Here is a 24,331-nt window from a genome sequence, read left to right on the forward strand (position 1 = left end):
ATGTACACCAATTGCGAAAGCGATGGTGATGGGGGAGGAGATCGACGAAAGCACGAGGCTATTGAGATGTGTAAAGACCTCGCTACATCTTCAGAGTCGAACACCCCAGCAAATGCAACTACATCCAATCAGCAGCAGGTAAGTCAGTCATACACAGAAAACTTTATTGCAATCGGATCAGAATACATTTTTAAATTTTAAAAATCGTTTAAATAGTTCACACACACTACGGTATTACATAGGTATATTAAATTAATCCGCTTGCTATATATACCTTTTTATTTTTTAAATCTTTGTATTTTGGGTTTCCAAGTATGATTTTATTATGTTAATGCATATGTACATCTGTACTCTGTACTAACTCTATGGGGTTGGGTTTGAGCCTGAGAAAACAAAGTACATAAAAAATAACTACAAGTGGGGAAAAAAGGGAATTGTAATGGTTGTAATGCAAATGTTACCTTTAAAATTGCAGCTAGTTAAACTTGATCAATTACCGGAGCGAGGATCGTGGTCTTCAAAGCTTGACTTCATTCTCTCAGTGGTTGGACTAGCGATCGGCTTGGGAAACGTTTGGCGATTTCCTTATTTGTGCTATAAAAATGGAGGCGGCGCTTTCATATTGCCCTACTTCTTGACGTTGTTTCTAGCCGGAATCCCGATGTTCTTTATGGAGTTGGCTCTTGGACAAATGTTGACTATTGGTGGACTGGGAGTGTTCAAAATCGCTCCTATATTTAAAGGTATGAGGAAATTCGTATGACTTGCATTTCCCCTTTTTCCGGATCTCTAAATCACTATTATGCACTGGTCTTTGGACAAAATTTTAATGACCCATTAAAAGGTGATTTGCAAAAGAAATTTACGATAAGCGTAAAAGAATCATTCGATACGGATGACACGAACAGACTTAAATTTTCCGTGATGACAACGTTGCAATGTTGCGTACGAATACTCCAATGTTTTCTTCATTCTAACTATAATAGTGATCTGATCGAGGAACAGATTCTGCAGTCTGATAGACAGGATAATTCTGTACGTGTTTCGGGCTCCAATTGAGTGATTGGATCGGATTGGATCAGGTTACGGTTACTCTAGCTAAAGATCTGACACTGAAATGGGAGAGATAGGCATGGCTATTGAAAATAAAGAATACATAAATATAGTACATAAATATTGTATACCTTGTGGGTTCGAAAACGGGTCATACGTATGTAAATTTAAAACGTTCTTATGTTTCCACTTCTCTCCCGTGGCCCATTACTATTGCCTTACTATATAATGTACTCGTACATTACTATATTACATAATATTATTTATGATAATTATATATATATTTTTGTTTGATTATTATTATATTTATTGTTTTTGTATTTAAGGCATTGGATATGCTGCCGCCGTTATGTCTTGTTGGATGAATGTGTACTACATTGTTATTCTGGCTTGGGCGGTATTTTACTTTTTCATGTCAATGAGAGCGGGTATGTACCTTTTTCACGTTCACGATATTTCGAAATACAAAACAAAAATCGTCCATACAAAATAATCCATAACATGTAGATGTACCATGGAGGACATGCAACAATTGGTGGAATACCGTTAATTGTGTCAATCAATATGAGAGGAACAATTTACACTGTTGGGACAAAGTCATCAATGGTACCGCAAAGAAAATTTGCTCGGTGGCAGCGACTAATATTTCATCTACGGAACTCACAGATCCAGTCAAAGAGTTTTGGGAGTATGTAACAAATTACGTGGCTATTTTTTTCCACTTTACATTGTTCTTGAAAGATCTGAAAATCCCCCACCACCTGGGGATTAAGCTTGACGTTACGTTAGCACTAACATTCAGTTTTGCTTTGTTCTATGAACCGTTTCAGACGTCGTGCACTTCAAATATCACATGGCATTGAAGAGATCGGCAATATTCGGTGGGAATTGGCCGGAACTTTATTACTCGTTTGGATCCTGTGCTATTTTTGCATTTGGAAGGGAGTGAAATGGACGGGAAAAGTGGTCTACTTTACAGCCCTGTTCCCATATGTCTTGCTCACCGTTTTGTTAGTTCGTGGCATAACTTTACCAGGGGCTCTGGAAGGCATTAAGTTCTATATTATTCCAAACTTTTCTAAACTGTCTCAGTCAGAGGTAGGTATACCACGAGATAGGCACGAGCCAATTTTAATGTGAAATGTCTTTAAGGTGTGGATTGATGCTGTAACGCAGATCTTCTTCTCCTACGGGCTTGGCCTTGGTACACTTGTGGCCTTAGGCAGCTATAACAAATTCACGAATAATGTGTATAAGTAAGTGAAAAACATAAAAAGTAAATCGCTACCTATCCCCCAGTATTTATTTATACATCATGGCATTGTAGGGACGCGCTTATCGTCTGCACAGTTAATTCCAGCACGAGTATGTTCGCTGGATTCGTAATATTCTCAGTAATTGGATTTATGGCGCATGAACAACAGCGACCTGTGGCGGAGGTGGCAGCATCAGGTTTGTCATCGTTTTTAGGAAATTTGTTTACATACGACTATTCTATTATTTATTTAACAATAATAAAATAAATATATCTGTATGCTTTAAAAAATTCAACAGGTCCTGGCTTAGCTTTCCTAGTGTACCCATCGGCAGTTTTACAGCTGCCGGGCTCGCCAATGTGGTCTTGCCTCTTCTTCTTCATGCTTTTACTTATCGGTTTGGATTCTCAGTTCTGTACAATGGAGGGCTTTATTACAGCAATTATAGACGAATGGCCACAGCTGCTGCGAAAACGCAAAGAAATTTTTATTGCCATTGTGTGCGCACTGAGCTATTTAGTGGGCTTAACCTGTATAACGCAAGTAAGTTTTTTGATCAGGCAGTACGTCTATTTAAATACCTACTTGTTGTTTTGCTTTGTTTTTTTATTAGGGAGGCATGTATATTTTCCAAATATTAGATTCGTATGCAGTTAGTGGTTTTTGCTTGCTGTGGCTTATATTCTTTGAGTGCGTCTCAATATCCTGGTGCTATGGAGTCGATCGATTTTATGATGGTATTAAGGATATGATTGGATATTATCCCACAGTTTGGTGGAAGTTCTGCTGGTGCGTTACGACCCCGGCTATATGTTTGGTAAATATTACATCCATTGATAAGTATAACGGTAATGCGATATAGTAATTAACTCTTCCTTTCCTTCCGACAGGGTGTCTTTTTCTTTAACATCGTCCAATGGACTCCTATAAAATACCTGGACTACAACTATCCTTGGTGGGCTCATGCATTTGGTTGGTTTACTGCGTTGTCATCTATGCTGTATATACCAATATACATGATTTGGTTGTGGAAACGAACAGCTGGCGACTTGTGCGAGGTAAAAAAAAACAAAACAAATTTCTTGGAGCATCTTGTGTGAACAAGCAAAATTTTTATTAAACATAACATAATATTTTTACAGAAAATCCGCGCGATAGTACGAATCGACGAGGACATACCACGGTTACGCGAGAAAATGCAGAGAGAGGCTATTGCTAAGGAGATTGAATTTAATTCATTATAGACATAGTTAAGTTACCTCCTAAAGTATTAAGGCACTCTTCGTTGATACTATTGTAATCGAATCGTTGTTTTCGCTGCGGACCAACACTCCTTATCCGGGGATGGGATGGAGTTACACTATGCACTGGGCCGTTGCCGTTACTATGTCATGCTATAATTACTCCCACGATGGTGTAACTTTAAAATAGTTTAGAGAATACATATAATATTAAGCTGATTCGAGTTCTAAAATGACTTTTAGTGTGTTTCGTGTGGTACTTACTCATAAGTAGAAAGCTGTATTTTCGAATTCTAAGAAAATTCAAATACTGAATATTCTTGCTCTGAAGCACTCACGTACAATGCCTTACGAGATATGTATTGTATCAAACATCAAAACTAAGTTATTTCATTTTCATAAGGAATAAATTGATTTTTTGTCTGTCACGGTGAAAGTTCTCATCTGTTAGTGTAGATGGCCTACACTGATATAATAATTATCCCCATGGAAATATGAATGCTTAACAATTCCGACATTAACAGAACAGAACAGTATAGGCTTTATGCTTTTAGATGAGATGTACCTTACAGTTGTTTTACAATACAGATGCAGATATACAGGCCAAACAGCCAATGTCGAAATTAGTGTCATCCTTAGACTTTATTAATATTGTTAATTTAATTTAAAATTACTCATACCATACAAGTAAGGGTACGAGTATTTAGCAATAGAGCAATGTTAATGGGATAGCAGACATGAAAACACATTTATGTATAATATGTCGATACCTACACCTACAAAAACATAACATACGAATGCCTTGGAAGTCCTTTAAATATTGTTGTGTAATTAACCTTAAAAATAACTATAAGTTGCTTGTCATGTCAAATAAATATATCAACGTAAATGAATATACGTATACGTACATTATACTATCAATTGGAAGAATGGAATCAATGGAAGAGTGAATAAGCAGCACATCGGGCCGCGCCTCTCACCTGCTCTAATGCACTGGACCTACATCTTGGTCGTGCGGCCAATTCTGCTTTATAGCTTGTCTTAAATCAAAATGCAATATAATAATAATAGAGAGACAAAAAATATTAAGTACATATGTATGGTTCATGCTTACATATCTTAACAAATAGCTAACCATCAGCGTTATGTACAACAATTAAATGTATTGTATACATATGGTATACACCATTATACACCAATGGACTGTAAAATATAAATATTGTACAAGAGGGGAGACGAATGTCAACATTTGCAGACTGGTAAGTAGCATGAATGAAAAGTGCTCGAGGCTTTTTGAATGAAAAATTCTATAGCAACATGACCCAACCGAGGGCTGATCTAAATGTACCGATGTCATCCATGAACTGTACATACATATGTATGTATGTGTGTATATTTTATTCGAATTCTTTTTGAATTTACTTATTAACGACAAGGTATTGTAATTTCTGTCTGAACACCTGTCCTGAATCTTTGAATCTCTACACTTTTTAACTATTTCCGATTAGAAACAGAAAATCAGCTGTTGCATTTCAATTCATCGTGGTTTTCTTTAGTACATGTCTTTTTTAATCGCTTACCGATTATACCTATGTATGTACAATAGGTATGTGTATTTAACATTATTCAGATGGATATGAGCTCGAAATGCAGTAGAAGGACCCTGGCTGCATCTGCCACTACGTTGTTACCAGTTAGATCAGTCAGTAGAACTATAAGTGAGTGTCATATCCATAAGCTTAAGTAATAAGTATACGCTGATGAAAAGATGTAGGTTGGTGGATTCACTAAATGGAAAGCATATATGTTTGTACATACGTATGCATATATGTACAAAACTTGCTTGTGTGCGTGTCTGAATCTCCAATCTCTTTTACGAGTATCTGTGTTGGCTCGTGTGGGTGTGTAAGTGCCAAGTTGTTTTTATACCCGATACTCAAAATAAGTATAGGGGTATATTAGACTTGTGGTGAAAATGGATGTGTGTAGAAGGAATCGTTTCCGATCCCATAAAGTATATATATTCTTGATCAGCATCAATAGCCGAGTCGATTGAGCCCTGTCTGTCTGTCCGTCTGCCCGTCTGTCTATCCTTATTAGCGCCTAGTGTTCAAAGATTATAAGAGCTGGAGCAACGACATTTTATATCCGGACTTCTGTGATATATCACTGTTACAAGAATATTTCAAAACTTTGCCCCGCCCACTTCCGCCTCCACAAAAGTCGAAAATCTCTGGCATCCACAATTTCAAAGATACGAGAAAACGCAGAATCGTAGTGGATGACTTTATCTTCTAGAATACAAATCTGAATCTGAACGGAATCGTATAATTATTATAGCCAGAATCAAGAAAACAATTTCATTCTCTCTCGCTCTGTCTCTCTCTAACGCACAGGTTTCATGTTCGGCTTTGCCTATTGCAAAATGTGAGTTCAAGGATCTCAGAGACTATAAGAGCTCGAGCAACCAAATTTGGTATCCACACTCCTGTGATATCGGACCTTGACCGTTTTGTTTCAAAATTTCGCCACACCCCCTTCCGCCCCCGCAAAGGACAAAAATCCATACATCTCAGAGGCTATTATGGATAGTAACCAAATTTGGTATCCACACTCCTGTTAGATCTTATTAAAAAACTTATATCTCAAAATTTCAGCCCACCCCCGTCCGCTCCCACAAAAGACGAAAATCTGTGGCATCCACAATATTGAAGATTCGAGAAAACTAAAAACGCACAATCATAGAGAATGACCATATCTATCAGATTGCTGAATCTGGATCAGATCGGATCGTTTTTATAGCCAAAAGGAACAAATCAATTTGCAGTGGCTACGCAGCGCTCGTCGACACGCACGCACTCTTTTTCTTTTAATGTAGCCATACTGACTATGTATCGGGTATAAATGTAGAGTAGCGGTCGCAGCAGCAACTCACAACGTTCCCCCTCGTTTATACTGTTGTTGAGTAAGCATTTGCTATCGGTTATTTTAGTCGACTAAGTGTTGACGCCCGAGCCGAACCATCCGAACAGGTTCCGCCGCCGCGACGCGCATTTGTTGATAAATGTGAAAGAGACAAAAATATGTACAACTTTCGATAAACTGTGATCATTCATCATTTATTTACTTATACTAAAACAACAGTTTTCTGTGTTGTTTTCCTGAATACATATGTTTATATGTACATGCATCCGAAATATCAACTCTTGAAACTGGAAGAAAACAGATGCTCTAGCAATGTGTGGAATGACGTGTGGAATGTGTGTTCTCGTAAATATGTATATATATGTACTGATATATACATAAATATGTATATGTGTGAATTTACATACTTAGAATTGATCAAATTTATGTCATTTTAATATGAGGCTCACTATGTGTACTGCGTAGAGAGTAGTAGTAGAGAGAGTATCATTATCATACACAGCAACTTGATGGCCATGTGGAATAAACATGATAATAGAGAGTAAACCCAATTTTCCGGCCAAATACCAAAAAGCACCAAAAAGGTGTAATCTGTATAAATGCGTTACCGTTTCCCGGGATACAAAGAATGGCTTTGAATTTCGTCACATGAGACGGTTACACCTATGTTATATATGGATTCTTTGCCACTGTTATTTTTGTTATACCACAAATAAAATAAGTGCCAAACGGCAACGGGCGGCATATACCTTCATATCAGCGTCGAGCATAAATCAAATTCGATCCAAGCTTGCTATTGTACATACTCGTACATTTCCCACTAAATTTCTAAAGTATTCGTTATACAATTTAACACAGGTATGGTTAGTCATTCTATTCCTATTGCCATTCCTGGTTCTTCAAGCCAATGGTCAAGGTATTTTTGGGCCAATGTCAAAATCAAATGTTAACGACAATCCCCATACGCTGCAAGAGTTCAGGCAACAGGATAGCGTAGAAATTGGCTATGACTATACGAGCCTGCAATTTCAAAGTTCAAACGGTAGAGCTCAGAGCCGGCAAAACAATCAACAACTACAAGAAACAACTCAAACCAAAAGTAAAAACATTAAAAATAACATAAATAATATATCTAATCAACAAAATAATATACAAAGCAGAGGAGGAGAGTCGTCGCTTAATGAAAGTTCAAATAAATATAGTCTGATTATTCTAAGCCACCCAGAGACCCAGTCGAATAACGTAAATAATTCAGCAATGGAAGTTAAGAAGAACAACAGTATTCCAATTCAAAATATCCGTCAAAGATACATAAGAAACACCGGGGAGGAAGCGGGGGCTCACAATTATAAAAACAATTATAATTACAAGCCACTGAACGGGAACCGGATTGATGAATCGAAACTTAAGCGACTGGTAATGAATGGTCTTGGATTGAAGAAGATACCAGATATGAGAAAGGTAGGAATATTTGTTATTTACATATGTATGTATTAATGCCTCTGATGTGTACTTGACGAGCGTATGTGTAATCGTGCAAGTAAACGAATGATTCAGCATGTACGAGTATGTATGTATTTAAAAATTTATTTAATTGAATTTTATTTTGTATTTATTTATATTTATAGGTGAACATAAGCCAAGTAGAATACTCAAGAAAATACGTTGAATACTTAGACCGCCTTAGAACCAGTCATGGAAGAGGAGTCAGTTATTTAAGTAACGAATCTGGAGAGTTGTCCCGAACGGATTTACACATATTAAGCATTGTAACTAATAGTTTTAACGACATAAGTGAGAAACGATGGCGTCATAAGCGATCTGTCAAAAACGGATTAAGACAAACAAAGAGAGGAAAATCGAATGAAAACATCCAATTCAACCCAAGGGATAAGACCAATATTCTCTTGCACTTTCCCCTGACAAACGTAAATGATGCAAACTTTCACCATGATAAAATTGACGAGGCTAATGTAAGGCTAATGCTGCTCTATAGTTCAGCCCTTGCAACCAATAGTGGACAACGGCAAGCAACTGGCAAAAGAAAATTCAATCGAAATTTCGGTAGTGCCAACAAAAACAACAAGAATTGTAATGCCGGCGATGTCACTGACTTTAACCCAGAGCAGCGTAACGAATCGAAAAGGCGAGGGCGTGTCCATAGCCGCAAATTGAATCTCAAAGTATATCAGCTTCTTTCTTCAAATAGACGAAGGTTACTTGCGTCCCGCAAAATTGAGTTCGAAAATATCCATTACGAGGAAACCCGCACCCAGTGGCTGGAATTTGATGTTACCAAAGCAGTTCGCGGTTGGTTAAACAAAACTCATGAAAATTTGGGCATAGAGATTCAATGCGATAGATGTAGGAGTATAGGAGCTCGCATATTAAGCGATGTCAGCTCGCCGACACCATTTAAATCTGCATCTGCCAAGTCAGCAGCTACGGACAGTGACCGGTTTCATCTTATGCCAGTCCTAAATATCATCGGTCACGGGAACATGCAAAGCCATCGTGAAGGTGACCTCGGGGTCGGAGTGCAGCATTTAGTGCTGACTAATAATAAAAGCGATAATTATTTTCATCATCGTTCGGACCAGGATATGGGTTGGCGTAGAGAAAAGTGGAATAATAGTTGCTATAAGGTGCACCAACGATGCTGTAGACACCAGTTAGATGTGGTCTTCAAGGAAATTAAGGGCTTTGAGTTCATATTACAACCAAAAATGTTTGATGCTGGTTACTGCCATGGCCGCTGTCCACCGCGCCACAACCCTGCCCATCACCATGCACTCTTGCAAAGTCTTATATGGCAACAAGATAGCAGTCGAGCGCCTCGTCCCTGCTGTGCCCCCTCAAAGCTTGAAGTCCTAGAAATATTGCATGTGGACGAAGAGCACACTGATAAGCTAAAGATTTCAACATGGAGTGACATGCAAGTTCTGGAATGTGCCTGTTCATAAATCAATTTAAATTTTTTTGAGACGTAAATTATCAATTTTTAAAAATTTGTATTGGTAACTTATGTGTTTTCCAATCAACACCTTTTTTGCAGCATTCAAATATATTAAAAAACAAGCCATTTATGGTAATAGCTTACAAGAATGTTTTAACTTAAGTTCAAACACCGTCCATGAGAGTAAGTACACAATTGTATTATTTTGATTTGGTTTTCTTTTCGAGTTCCTTTTAAAAATCACCCTTAGGTTAAGTAAGTATAATACTTTGCCCTCCAATATTTCAGTTATAAACGAAGGAGCCACACCCCGGAGTTGAATCTAGGCATCCTGCAAGAATACCGCGTTCTGGTCAGTCACTAACATAACAGCAGATTCTACCAAAAGCAGATACTGCTTTTAATGCAATTGCATTATTTTTTAAAAAGAATTGTATACAAATTTTCTCTTTTAATTCTTAACAATTTCTACAATTGTTGTTCTTACTATTTTATAAGTTGAGTACATTGAATGACTCGATGCCGTAGGCTCGTAAGAAGAAGACCACTCCTGTTTGAGACAACACAACGAGATCTGGAACAGAGCCCATTTGATAGAATTTTCACTTATGTGCCTCAAACAAATTTGTGACCGGCACAACATAGGCGGGAACACATTGGTGAAAAACATTGAGACAACCATAATATACTCTTAAACTCAATCAATAGGCATTTATAATTTTTTGAATCAATGAAATCAGGTTGATCTGATGCAGAGGAAACAACCTTGACAAAGTGTATTTTATTGCGAATCTTTTTATAATTATATATAAGTGATAAGTACTACCAATTACTTAAAAAATCGAAGCCTTGCGGAATTTGCACGGCTGGGGATAGAAGTTTAGCATTTTCTTCTTGAAAGAGCTCTTTGGATTCATTTTCATCAGACAAATCTGACAAGATACTATTTTTTGAGCCAAAATTGGACAAGAGTTTTGATTTTTCATCTGTATTAAAGCTACATCTTCCGTCATCATATCCATTCTCAATTAGTCGATCGTATTCATGCAAGGATATCACTCTCCTACATTTATTAATTTCTTCTGAAATACTGAGATCAGTTGTTTGCTGAGGGTGTATCAATTCCTTTTCGACTTTTAAAAGGATGATTTGATTGCACACATCTGTGGGATCAGAATCTTTATCAGCATAATCACTAAAAGCTGCTGGGATATTTATTTGTGATTTGGTTCGATAACTAAATGGGAAGGAATGCTCATCGCGGTAGTCACGGGTATTTTCATCGTGTAAAACTTTCAGACCCACGTTTTGATAAAAAAAGGTGTGCAGGTTTTTACCGTTAAAGCTATATATAACGTCGTTCATATGCCAGTGATGTTGGTCGCTTTTAGATATATTTTCTTTAGTTTCAGTTCGCAATTTCCGACTGTCGATGTTTTCTTTCGGTGAACATTCCGGCTTAGTCTTATTAAAGTACTTAATATATATTTCAGGTTTTATAAAATGATCGTTGACAATATTTTCCTGTTCTGACAAAGTTAACCCAAGCCATGTATCTGGGCTATAAGCGGACTTCGCCTGACTTATATCGCGGGTAATCTTTTCAGCCAGAGGACTTAGTTTAGAAAAATAAGACTGGATTCCTTGTAGCATAGCCATATTTTAAGTCTACAAAAATAGCAAAATATTATTAGTATTTGAATATTCATTTCGAATGTTTCTGTGTTGTTTACACAATATATAAACATATGTAAGCGTATCGTATTTTCTGCAAGCAATTCATAGTAAAAACCTTGATTTGCATCCCCTTTACCACCTTTTGATGTTGTATTCCTATGTACATAAATATGTCTTAGCTCTGTTAACGAGGTCCACTTTAAATGCGTTCTGTAAAACAAGGAGCAATCCCATTAAAAGCTGCTTCATCTCGACACAAAAATAACACGATGAAATATAATTCACAGATGTGTCTGTATAAAACGAGCACTTTTCTGAACAAATTTTTTCTTTATCTCAATTCGTAATCAACACAATTATAGGTAAATACCAGGAATAGCTTGCATCGAATGCTGTTGTGATATAATGTACATATGTATGTATTATGAAGAATAAAATTCTCAGAAACATCCATACCTGCATATGTATGCCGGCACGCCTCACACGTATATGTAAATTACAAATGTAAAAAAACAAAAGAAATATGTGTAGTGTATTAGGGTTGGGAGAAAATCGATAGTGATGGTTGAAAATTAGCCACATTACATGAAATTCTCGATTCCAAAGAATGTGTGAAAAGTAATTCGTACCTTGGGTTACAGGGAACGGTGAGAATTAAAAAAAAAAAAATATACAACAGATGAGCATAAAATTGCAAAGTTTTGATATGAATTGTGAAATTTTCACAATTTTAAATGACTAAATTGGCTATATTATTGCCTATGATAAAGCAATCCATATATATACAATAAAAGTTACCCTTTGGACTCTCTCAAATCTTGCAGCAGCTCTGTTTGGAAATTGGTTTGGCTTCGGCTGCTCGCAGTTTGCTTGAGTATCTCTAGCTTTGTTTCCTGGTGCTCATCCTGTAATTTCTGCTGCTCCTTCTGGACTTCAAGCATTTTCCGAACAATCTCCTCCAGATTTTCCAGCTTAATCCGCTTTGGTGCGGCGTCTTGGTTGCAGAAATAATACTAAAGCGGTCAAAAAATCCCACCGTTCCCCCGGGATGTGCTCAGTGTGCAGAGCCTAAATAGACTATTCACACTGACGACCATCCACCATCCATTTCGGGAATGGTCGGTAAGAAAACCAAAAAGGATGACATTTTGTGAGATCGCCTGAGACCAACTCGAAGAACAGAACGGCCGCCACAGAAAGAAGGATTAGCGCGACATGAGGCAGGAGAAGATGGTGCAGGACTTAATCAGCACCCAAAGGAAATACCAGAAAGACTTGTTAGAAGTCCTCTGCACACTGAACACACTCCAAGTGAACGGTGGGAAATTTTGACAGATGTGAAACACCGATTCACACTGGTACCATTCACTAACGGTGAACCACCATCCATCAAAAAGCAGCTGATGAGCTTAAAATACCAAAGTTTTCGTCTGAATTGTGATATTTCAACAATTTTAATTGTTCTCTCTACTGACTCAGTAGTACTGAGATATTTTTGGAACGGCGAAGCCTAACGTTTTTACGGACTAGAATATTTATATTTATTACATATGTATATCATAAATAAATACTGACACCTTATATACGACAACAAAATCAATCCGTTCGCCATCACGGATGCACTGACAGACCTGGGGTTTGATTCCCGGACCTTATCGATCAGATGCCCCAATTCACGACCGTTGACACCACACTTGGGACGTCATGGTCCACTAGGTTTGTTAGCAGAGGCACACCGCAGGGTGGCTCTTCACTGGGAAGTACAAGATTCAGACACTGACTTCTCCAAAATTCTGTAGGGAAATGCTAGGTTTTAGAAATGGTCAACAGAAAGCTCGAGGAAACTGAGCATTGAGGATAGGGTAAAGTGGGCACCACCATCATACGACCATGCTCTATGGAGTGCCCAGCCGAATTTAACGCATGGCTGAGCTATGCATAGCTGGCGGGCTACGCACCACCCCAGGCGACGCCCTGGATACCATGCCCTTGTTCCTGTAGATCTCCCAAAATTACCAGAGAAGACAGATTTTTGTATTCCCAGAGATTACATCTCGACGTATATCCATACCCTCAGGTATGGGTGCCGTTTGGCTCGAGCAGGCTTCTAACGCTCCATATTTTAGAGCGAAGTCCAAGCCTTGTGCTTGCGCAAAGTTCTTTCGAATACTACACCCACTCTGGGCTACCTGAAGAATGCCGACCAATCGTGGACAACGTCCAGCAATGAGTCGCTAAATCTTCTCCTTAACACCCACTTTCCCGGCTGCGATAAAAACAGACCACACTACATCGCGGCTCCTTCCGTTGCCTCAAGTGATATCATGAACCTGCTAAGCTAGGAGAACATTTCCTGGGAAATAAAAAGCTTTAAACCATACAAGTCTGCGGGGCCAGATGGCATCATCCCTGCCCAACTGATTCACGCTGGACAAAAAGCCACTAATTGGCTTAAAAGGATATACGAAGGAATCTTCTCCCATGGATATATGCCGGAAACCTGTCTTCATACCAAAGTCGTCTTCATTCCCAAGGCAGGCAAGCCCTCGTACACTGCCCTCAAAGATTTCAGACCCATAAGTCTATCGTCTTTCCTTCTGAAGACGATGGAACGGCTTTTGGGGATGCATCTCACGGTGAATATTCCGCCTAGTCTAATCTCAGACTCCCAGCATGCCTATCGGAAGGGACGATCCACCGAAACGGCCCTACACACGATCACATCGATCATAGAAGCGTCCCTTAACTGTAAGGTGTACACCCTAGTAGCCTTCCTCGACATAGAAGGCGCCTTTAATAACATCCTCCCTACCGCCCTCACGGGTGCACTGACGGATCTGGGGGTTGACTCCCGGACGGTGAGCCTGATCGATCAGATGCAGGGCGGTTGAGGCATCACTGGGGACGTCAACGCCCAACAGATTTGTCAGCAGAGGCACCCCGCAGGGCGGAGTCCTCTCGCCCCTCCTATGGAACGTGGCAGTGAACGAACTGCTGCGAGAGATAGAGGGGGTGGCTGCCTGGTGTATGCGGACGATGTTGCCATAGCATTCTCCGGTAAATTTCCGCAGACGCTGTGTGAGTGCCTGACAAGCACACTCATGAAGATGTCAAAATGGGCAGACAAATGCGATCTAGGCGTCAACACGTCTAAAACGGAACTGGTACTTTTCACTAGGAAGTACAAAGTTCCGGCACTGATTCCCCCAAGACTATGTGGGAAAGTGCTAGTCTTCAGCAACAACGCCAAGTATCTTGGCCTAATTCTCGATAGAAAGCTCGACTGGAAATTGAGCATAAAGGATAGAGTAAAGAAGGCCACAGTGGCCTTCTATACTTGCAGGAAAGCCATCGGACTAAAATGGGGAATGACCCCCTATATAGTTCGGTGGCTTTACACCGCCATCATACGACCGATCATGCTCTATGGAGTGGTGGTATGGTGGCCAGCACTAGACAAAAGGACATGCCTCAATAAATTTAGCAGAGTTCAACGCATGACAGAGCTATGCATAAGCGGCGGGCCACGCACTACCCCAGGGGAAGTCCTGGATACTGTGCTGGACCTCCTCCCTGTAGATCTCATGGGCACTCGGGAATTCTGACGAGACTCCCGCAATTACCTGAGAGGACAGATTATTGTATCCCTAGTGATCAACTCTCGATGCCTTTCCAGGTATCAATCCCACCTAGGGAGGACTGGGAGATGGGCGAACCAGGACCCGCAAATGCGGTTCACTTCTACACTGATGGCTCAAAGTTAGACGGCCGCGTGGGAGGCGGAGTCTACTGCAGCGAGCTGAACATCAGTCATTGCTTCAGGCTCCCGGACCACTGCAGTGTGTTCCAAGCGGAGGTTGTAGCCATCAAGGAGGCCATTTCTATCGTCTCCAAACTCCTTCTAGACACGCACATAGTGGGCGTTTTCTCGGACAGCCAAGCAGATATTAAAGCTTTAGGCTCAATATCGTTGAACTCAGCGACTGTAAATGACTGCCGCAGGTCTCTGCACGAGATCGCAGAGTAGTTCCTTATTTGGGTCCCAGGCCACAGGGACATCAAGGGGAACGACGCCGCCGACGAGCTAGCCAGGCAGGGTACTACGATTCCTCTCCTATCGGAGAGGAAAGGTAGTGATGCCTCTGGCTACGTGCAGGCTCCTCACGCACGAATTGTTCGAGCAAAAAGCCAATAGGAGATAGCAGCAAACCGTTTCCTGTAAAGTCTCAAGATTGATATGGCCATATTGATCGAAGAAGCGCTCAGCCGAGCTGTATAGACTCAGCAGAGCACAGTGCTCTGCAGTTACTCGAGCCATTACGGGACACTGGCAGATCGGCACTCATGCCTCTAGACTGTCAATCCCTCATAACTTCTGCAGGCGTTGTCGCGACGAGGCAGAGGAGGAATCGGTCCCCCCTTCTTCTGCCACTGCCCGGCCCTTGAAAATCGTCGTCTCCGTATTCTCGGGGCCGCTTTCCTCGCGGACATTTCGGACCTGTCCGAAATCAAACCAGGGACCTTGTCCAAATTCATCCAAGCCTCCGGATGGGACTGCCCTTAATTTGCAACAGCTTGAGGCATTGAGAAGGGGCACACGCCCATGCGGCATCCCAACGGACCTTTTTACAGGTCCAAGTGAGCTTGGGGGGGGGGGGGGGTTTCATCACTCCCCCAGGCTACCGCCTGAACCTAACCTAACCTAACCTAACCAAACAAGCGATGAGAGCAAACTATCAGCTGTAGATACCATCAGATACACGCCTCCAGACTGTCAATCATTCACAATGACTTCTGCAGAAGTCTCGGTTGTTAAGTCGGTTCTCCACTTCTTCTGCTACTGCCAGGCACTAGCAGGGACTTTGGTTTCTCGGGGTTCCATTTCTCACCAAACCAAAGATGCTGTCGAAATACATTCAAGCCACCAGATGGGACCGCGCTTAAACAACAATAACAATACCCATAACGATATGGTGATACTCGTAGTTAACATGCTAGACACCGTATTGGAGTTAAAGGAACTTTATCGTCGTAAGCTCAATAAACTTAAACGTTGCTCTAGCGCATCAGCCATAACCTTTTTTCAGAAAATATTAAGAATCAGAGGAAGCTGATGGCATTAACCGTTATGAGTTGTTTTGACGCCAAGTCCGGATCGAGACCCTAGAGAATCGGAGGCGTCGATCAGAGTCATTGATGCACCAGTCTCGACGGCAACGAAAGCTTGCAGATGCTTTAATCCGTTACTCCGTGTAAAAAGAAGTCAACGCATATTTCCGAAAAATTTATTATATAACCATTTAGGGATACATTGCTATGTATATATATTTATTTTCATATATATTTCTCATATAAAGTTAAGGTTCTCGGCATTTATGTCTTGGTATGGTTACTAATCTGTAAAAAGAGTAAGCCGATTAAAGTCGATTTATGAAATGTACTTTTAAGATATTATATTTTTTCTCGAACACAATACGGATAATTTATAATATATATATTTTCTTTAAGGAGCAACTTACTTAACCTTATACTTAATATTTAAATATTTATATATTTATAGATATATATTTTTATATATAATATAAGTATGTTAAATATATCTTTCTGTTCTTTTTAAATTATTGATTTATATATTAATGTACCTTTCCCGTTTACATTTGTAAAATATTCGTTGTAAATATACTAACCGCCCTCTATTAGAAGTTTAATGTAAAACCTTATATACTGAGTAAAAAAATATTTTTTCGCAGTTTGGTTGTGTACGTACATATGTATGTATGTATAACCGTATAAAACTTGAAAATTAATTTTAGCTTCGGCCTAATAACAAAAAAAATAATATGAAAGGGAACTATTCGAATTTGGGTATAATTAAATATGAAACATGGAAGACTATCTTGGAAAAGTGTTGCAAACCTTAAGTACAAAAAGAAAAAAAAGCTATCGTCTTAAATCGGTGGCAGTAGATACTAAATCTGAATTTTGAAAATTATGTGAATTAGAGTTACATTTTCTTCTAGGAGGTAAACAGAAGCTTGTCTTTGATGAATTGAAACACTCGACTAGCAGTTCATTGGCAAGAGTAGCATAGTATCGTCGTCATATCAGACTTTAAGTCATTCTCCAGCTGTGACAAACAAAAAGGAATATTTTATTAATAAAATAAATAGAAAATCTATATTCTAATTTTAAACAGTTAACTGATTAGAACAAAAACAAATAAATATTGAAAAGAGGACTGAAACTTTTCTTTGTTGATGAACCAAAGATAAGATAAATTATATATATTTTCCAAAATGTACTTTGTATTTGGCCCAGTCATTTAAAAAATAATCCCCCACTATATTACTTTGATTCTATAGATAATTAATTCTGAAATACTGATCCTTCGTATTTATGGGAACGTACTGTACCTATGTCTTACATTAGTTTCATATCTTATGAAAAATATTATTATACGGCTTTTAAAATCATAGAAAATGTATGTATATATACACACATATATATATATATATATATATATATATATATATATATATATATATATAATATATATATACATACATATATATAGTTAAATATCCGCAACTCGATTTTAAGTTTTTTAAAAAAGACTTTTATTTTACAACTTAAATATCTTTATGTCACAAGATTTAAATGAATTCCCCGACTTGACTTTGGGTCTGCTTGTCTCAAACGGAACTGATCTCTCTGCTGCTGGCTAGTTTCCATGAGCCCTTCTCTTGGAACTCCCGACTCTGGCTTCGAGCGTTGCTTTCCTCGGCTGCATCTTCGTGTCGGTGGCGTACGTGCCTGGATCGATATTTGGGGATGCGTCGGCTTTGATGAAAGGCATCCACTGCTGGCGATCGGTGTTGCATTACATGACGGAGCTAGGAATGTGATACTCCTTGGTTTTATGTCTAGCTTTGATTGGTCCTCATGAGTGGCGTGATTCTAAAGAATCGATTTCTCGAGAGTGGCGTGATTCTAATGTTGATGAAACAATGTGGTCCATTGTTTATATTATGGGGGGCCCTAGCTTGGAGTATGGGAAGAAACAGTTATTGATTCTTGAGTGGGGTCCTGTTACTTGTGTGTATGGGGTGGATGAATTGTACATAAACATAATGTGTATGGGATGTGGGGAATTATGGATATGTCACTCCCCCAACGTTTGTTATTAGCCTGTCCCTAGGCGATTACCCTCGGGTATAGTGACGGGGTGTCAAGTGCGGTGGCTGAGGTTGGTTCCTCTTCAGCTTCTATTATAGGGTTAATACATTTAACCGTGACTCTTTTAGAAGTTTTCTTAAATACATAACTTAGTAGTACTAATATAATTATGACAAATGAAATTAGTAGACTTATTTGTAATAGGTTACTATATTTGGTGTATTGCATAATTATTTCATTAGTTTGGACATACGACAGTGGTTTTATTTTAGTTATGTTGTTGTTGACATAAACATTCTGGGCAAAATCTAACATTGTGTTTGATATTGTAAATTCATTTAATTGGATTGAACAGTTGTAGATTTTTATAATGGTATTTCCTTCCGCTATGATTTCTTGGTTTACACAATTCTGGTTTAGCGTTGTTTTTGGAAGATTCCATGTGATTAGTATATTGGGTTCAATAAAGTTTATTTGAAAGTTTTGAAAAGTTTTGGAATATGGACATTTAGTGGGAATTTGCATTAAAATTCCTTTTATACAATTGTCATTGGTTTTCAATCTAGTTTCTTTAACAAATACTTCTTCATTTTTTATGTAGTACTTGTCGTATGTCATATCTGTTAACATGTTATTTAATTCGTCTGGATACGGAACGATTTTATAGATTGGTACTTTTGTAATGTCTTTGGGAATGTTGGAAATTATTAGAATTTCGTTGGTATCGGATTTTAGCCATGGAGGTTTTTATATTTAGTATTTTCTCAGAATTTATTTGTTCCAGGTAGTCTTGTTTTAATAATTTTGGATTAAATATACCGAGCCTAGTTAATTGCATACCTAGTTCTATATCTTCGATATATTCTGTGAAATGTTGTAGATTGAATATCAAAATTTCTATTTGTTGATTCCTGTCTTTTTCTTCATTTAGTTTGTTTATAACGTTTATTCCGCTATTAACTGCATCTATTACCAAATTTAGTTCATTCATTTGAATGCTATGGCTGGCTAAATTTTCTATTTTTTGTTCCAAATCGACTTTATCTTCCTGATCTAGTGTTCCAAAGAGATATTTGTAGGCTGTTCCTACTATATTGATTAGGCCTCTTTTATTTCTTTTGGTTATTTTTAGCCCGTTCATTTCTCTTTGCAATTTGTCTACTAGATATTTTATTTGGATTATGTCCTGGAATTATTATATTTGCTTCTATTAGATTTCTTCTTTTTCTAGAATTTTGATTTATAATGAGTTATTTTCCTACCCCTATTCTTTTCTTCATAATGTTTTTCGTCTACCTGTCTAATTTCACCCGTCCTTTTGAAAGGATTTGTTACCTTAGACTTAACTAGAGGTGATAGTTTATAGCGGGTATCTACTTAATACTCTATGCGGTTTTTATTTAATTGAGTGATTTTATTCACTTTATTTAGTTGGGTGTCATAATCAGGTGAGCCTGCATAAATGAATATATCAGCTGGTGTCCTATTTGTGGTATTATGTTTGGTTTTATGATTATAAGTATAAAGAATAAATTCAAACTTCGTGAATCTATCTTCTGGGTTATCCTCGCTAGATATTATTCTTAATTTTTCATTTACTGTTTTATGAAATCTTTCTACGTCAGATATTCCATTTTTGCTGGAAGTGATCTCTATTTTGACGTTTTCCGCATTCAGCCATGCTTGCAATGCTGTGCACATAAAAGCTGAATCTTTATCGGCTTTGATTTCAATTGGTTTGCCCATCTCGTTAAAAACTTTCATGATGGCTCTTTTTGCTTCTAACCAGTCACGACTTTTTACTTCTACAAGAGTGGCAAACTTCGAGTATACGTCAATACATGATAGGAACTGTTGGTTACCAACCATATAGAAATCTATGACGTATTTCTCTCTAATGTTCAGTATTTCCGGTGTAGTTTCGAATGCCAACTTCGTATTTCTATGCTCTGTTTTGGCAATATTACAAGTAGGACATTCGTTTATGATGTTTTGGATTAGTTTTTGATAATCCGGGTAATAGTATTTTCCCCTAAACCAATTGACGGTTTTCTCTATCCCTGGATGGAGTAAGCCTTTATGATTCTTTAATATGGTTTCTTTAAATTCAGCGTAATTCTGAATATCTAGGAGTTTCGTGCTTGATTTAATAGCTTTGGTTATATTGTTAGAATTAATGATTTCTAAATAGGCTTTTTGGAATGGAGGAAAATCTATTTCGTTATGGAAATATAATGCGCTCTTTTTGGTGCATAGATATTCCTTTATTATATCCTTCGCTAAGGTGTTAGTCATTTCCTTATACGTGATCTTGATGATTAGCTTGTGAAAATAACGAATTGTTTCTACCTTATCTTCATTCATTATCTTATTTTCATTAATCTTTACCCTTGATAAGGCATCAGCTACATGATTTTCTTTGCCTGCTAGATATTTCATTTTAAAATCAAACTCATTCAGTTTTATTTTCCACCTTTGTAATTTCATATTTGGCTCCTTGAGGTTGTTCAACCAAATCAAGGGTTTATGATCGCTTTGTATCTCGAATGTTCTACCGAACAGGTATGAACGGAAATACTCGGTTGCCCATACGATCGCTAATAATTCCTTTTCGATGGCTGAATAGTTTATTTCATGTTCATTTAGGGTTCTGCTAGCGTAGCAGATCTGTTTGTGTTCTTGATACAAAACCGCTCCCAATGCTATGTTACTAGCGTCGGTTTTTACCGTGAACATTTTGTCAAAGTCTGGGAACGCAAGGATAGGGTCTGAGGTGATGAGTACTTTTAGTCTCTCAAATGCCTCGACGTACTTTTCTTCCTTGGGGTCTATGACAGCTCCTTTCTTTAGTTTGAGTGTCATGTGTTTTGCTATGTTTGCTAAATTAGGAATGAATTTCCTGTAGAACCCGCACAGACCTAAGAATGACTTTATTTGTTTAGTCGTTTCTGGTATTGGAAATTTGACAATGGCAGAGATTTTGCCTGGATTTGGTACTATTTCTTCAGTAGTGACTACATGACCTAGGAATTCAGTTTCCTTTTTCATGAATTCACATTTATCCATTTGTAGCTTCAAGTTGGCGTCTCTCAACTTTCCAAATACTCTCCTTAGTGACAACAAGTGTTCTTCCAATGAAGTGGTAAATATAATGATGTCATCTAAGTATACAAAGCAATCTTTGAAGATAACTCTTCTAGCAGATTGTTCATACATCTTTGGAAGGTAGCTGGGGCAGTGGTTAGCCCAAAGGGCATACGAGTGAACTCGTAATGTCCATGCTTAGTGGAGAACGCAGTTTTGGGGATTGAGCTAGGTTCCATGGGTATTTGATGGAAACCTTTTGCTAAATCGATTGTCGTAAAATACTGACATTTACCTAGTTTGTCTAGGATTTCATCCATTCGTGCAGTTGGGAATTTGTCCTTAACTGTTATTTCATTTAGACTTCTATAGTCTACTACCATTCGATATTTTTGCTTTCCTGAAGCATCTATCTTCTTCGGAATCATAGATATGGGCGAGCAATAAGGAGAATTCGACTTTCGAATTATTCCCTGCCTGATCATATCTTTGATTTGCTGGTTTACCTCCTGATCATGTATCTGGGCATATTTGTATGGTCGTCTGTAGACCGGGTCTTCATGTTGAGTTTTGATCACGTGCTTGATTGTACTTGTGAAAGTCAAATTGTCACCTTCTCTGCACTGCACATCCTTAAACTCATATAAGACCTTCTTTAACTCTTCCCTCTCTTCGTCGTTTAAGTGTTCCAATCTTAATTGATTACATTCCCTTAATTCACTGTCTAGAGCGGAAGCGAAGTATTGATCTCCCTCTGGAGATGGGTCAAGGCACTTAGGTGCGATCTTCTCTTCTTTTGTAGAGGGATCAGTGCACTTCTGTGCGGTCTTGCCGGCTTCAATAGCTTCTCCACTCTGAATGATTGGGTACGACCTAGCTCCTAGTGTTACAGTGTCATTTCTGTAATCGATGACGGCTTTACTTGCCATCAAGTATTCTCTTCCTAATAAAATATCATAATTTTCGGAAAAGTTATGTATGTAGAACTTTTGTTCGGACGGACATGTTTTGTTCGCATTCCTCATTATACTCTTAGTTAAACGGACAGGTCCATTGATGGTATGGACCGTAAGGTTATCGTCTTTTATCTCGGAATCTGTATAATTTTCTTTCATGATGTTGATCGATGATCCCGAGTCAGCGACACACCTTAATATTCTTTTATTAATGATAATGTTTATATAGGGTCCTCCTCGGTTTCTTCCGAGGCGGCTTGATGAAAATTTACGTCCATCTTCGTTTGGCCACTCTGGCTCTCCCTCCCTCTTTTAGTAGGTTGGTTGGGTCCACTCCCACTAGCTTGGTTTTGAGGTATTTGCTGATTGAATGGATTCTGAGCCCTACCTTGATTCAAGGAATTTTTGAACTCATTGTATAATCCAGGATTTTGGGAATTTTGATTTTGATTTGTTCGATTAGTCTGACCTGTTCCAGATGAACTCTGAGTTTGATTGTGATAGTTAGTAGTATTATAATTTGGATAATAGTTTCCAACATTCTTTCGATTTGACTGAGACGATTTCGATTGATCTTTATTCTTCTTGTGCTGCCTTCTTAAGATTAGACAATGTGGTAATATCTTTTCTTGCTAAGGTCATGAACATTCTGTCAGGAAGTTTTCGAGTAATGACATCTTTAATTGTGTTGTTCAAAGCGTTTTTATAAATGACATTATTTTCTGGTATGTTTTCTAAGTTTAGCTTATTGTTTATTAATAATGCTTTTATCTCTAATTCTTCTATAAACTTACGAAGACTGCCGTTGAATCTGGTGGTGTATAGTTGTCGTAACAGTTCTTCATATGGTGTGTGATTTTTGAACTCGTTGATCAGCGCCGTCTTCAGTTCGAGCCACGTGTTGGGTTGTATCATTTGCGATATGCGTTGTGCCTCTCCTGACAGTTGGATCTGGTCGCTCCAAATAGGATCCTTTGTTGGCGAAGATCTTCAGTTGGATATAATCCGCATACATATTCGATTCGTTTGATAAATGAGCTTAGCTGTCCAGATGACCCGTCATAGGCAGGTATTTGTCTGATCGACAGCAGTGCCTGGTTCAAGTGGATTTCGCTCAATGATAGTGGTGGTAACGCCATGTTGTTGGTGTTGATTGGGTTTTGTTTTGTTTTCAGTAGTTTTTAACTTTATTTTGGTTCACTTGCAAGTTTTTTGATTTTGTATTTAGTGTTTCACTGTTCTTGGTGGATCACTATCTCCGCTTACTTCAGCTCACTTAATTTTAGTTTTGCAAATCGTATGTGCTCGTAACACATAGGTTCTTTGGCGGATTTCACAATTTTATTAACGATTCCGGGATTGCGTGATCACAGTAATTAGAAATTACACAAGCTGACCATTACCGAAATATAGGAGTTAATTTTAAACGAAATCCTACCGACTGCGCCAGTTAAATATCCGCAACTCGATTTTAAGTTTTTTAAAAAAGACTTTTATTTTACAACTTAAATATCTTTATGTCACAAGATTTAAATGAATTCCCCGACTTGACTTTGGGTCTGCTTGTCTCAAACGGAACTGATCTCTCTGCTGCTGGCTAGTTTCCATGAGCCCTTCTCTTGGAACTCCCGACTCTGGCTTCGAGCGTTGCTTTCCTCGGCTGCATCTTCGTGTCGGTGGCGTACGTGCCTGGATCGATATTTGGGGATGCGTCGGCTTTGATGAAAGGCATCCACTGCTGGCGATCGGTGTTGCATTACATGACGGAGCTAGGAATGTGATACTCCTTGGTTTTATGTCTAGCTTTGATTGGTCCTCATGAGTGGCGTGATTCTAAAGAATCGATTTCTCGAGAGTGGCGTGATTCTAATGTTGATGAAACAATGTGGTCCATTGTTTATATTATGGGGGGCCCTAGCTTGGAGTATGGGAAGAAACAGTTATTATCTTGTTATCAGTTATCTTGTATGATTTAATAATAAATTAAATTGTTCTATTTAAATTTGA

The 24,331-nt window shown here is 38.4% G+C and overlaps 2 protein-coding genes and 1 long non-coding RNA gene across 5 annotated transcripts; 2 read left to right on the plus strand and 1 right to left on the minus strand.

Moving 5' to 3' along the window:
- Positions 1–4,447, plus strand: LOC108164510 (sodium- and chloride-dependent GABA transporter 1). The gene is made up of 11 exons (XM_017300291.2): positions 1–138; positions 476–743; positions 1,380–1,481; positions 1,561–1,741; positions 1,884–2,151; positions 2,206–2,309; positions 2,381–2,505; positions 2,608–2,852; positions 2,923–3,126; positions 3,200–3,367; positions 3,452–4,447. Exons 1-11 carry the CDS (start codon positions 1–3, stop codon positions 3,551–3,553), a joined length of 1,905 nt encoding a protein of 634 aa, XP_017155780.1. The 3' UTR covers positions 3,554–4,447.
- Positions 4,448–6,533: 2,086 nt separating this feature from the next.
- On the plus strand, positions 6,534–9,577 carry LOC108164492 (bone morphogenetic protein 2). Of its 3 annotated transcripts, none has more exons than XM_033394354.1 (3): positions 6,534–6,810; positions 7,334–7,936; positions 8,104–9,577. In XM_033394354.1, exons 1-3 carry the CDS (start codon positions 6,730–6,732, stop codon positions 9,436–9,438), a joined length of 2,019 nt encoding a protein of 672 aa, XP_033250245.1. In that variant the 5' UTR covers positions 6,534–6,729; the 3' UTR covers positions 9,439–9,577. The 3 variants fall into 3 exon arrangements, with proteins under 3 accessions (XP_033250245.1, XP_033250246.1, XP_033250244.1); XM_033394355.1 differs by having other exon boundaries at positions 6,535–6,810; positions 7,693–7,936; XM_033394353.1 differs by having other exon boundaries at positions 6,536–7,936.
- Positions 9,578–10,149: 572 nt separating this feature from the next.
- LOC108164493 lies at positions 10,150–11,672 on the minus strand. Its single transcript, XR_001775853.2, has 2 exons — positions 11,565–11,672; positions 10,150–11,099 (listed from the first exon to the last, which is right to left on the minus strand). It is a non-coding gene; the product is annotated as an uncharacterized LOC108164493 (long non-coding RNA).
- Positions 11,673–24,331: the final 12,659 nt, after the last annotated feature.

Source organism: Drosophila miranda, chromosome 5 (assembly GCF_003369915.1).
Source record: "Drosophila miranda strain MSH22 chromosome 5, D.miranda_PacBio2.1, whole genome shotgun sequence".
Lineage (NCBI taxonomy): Eukaryota > Metazoa > Arthropoda > Insecta > Diptera > Drosophilidae > Drosophila > Drosophila miranda.

Excerpts from the sequence above, each read along its gene's own strand:
- LOC108164492 (XM_033394353.1), top strand. The coding sequence starts at position 7,004 with ATGATAATAGAGAGTAAACCCAATTTTCCGGCCAAATACCAAAAAGCA. Across the intron at positions 7,937-8,103 it reads AGATACCAGATATGAGAAAG|GTGAACATAAGCCAAGTAGA; the intron begins GTAGGAATATTT and ends TTATATTTATAG.
- LOC108164510 (XM_017300291.2), top strand. The coding sequence starts at position 1 with ATGTACACCAATTGCGAAAGCGATGGTGATGGGGGAGGAGATCGACGA. Across the intron at positions 744-1,379 it reads AATCGCTCCTATATTTAAAG|GCATTGGATATGCTGCCGCC; the intron begins GTATGAGGAAAT and ends TTTGTATTTAAG. Across the intron at positions 2,853-2,922 it reads GCTTAACCTGTATAACGCAA|GGAGGCATGTATATTTTCCA; the intron begins GTAAGTTTTTTG and ends TTTTTTTATTAG.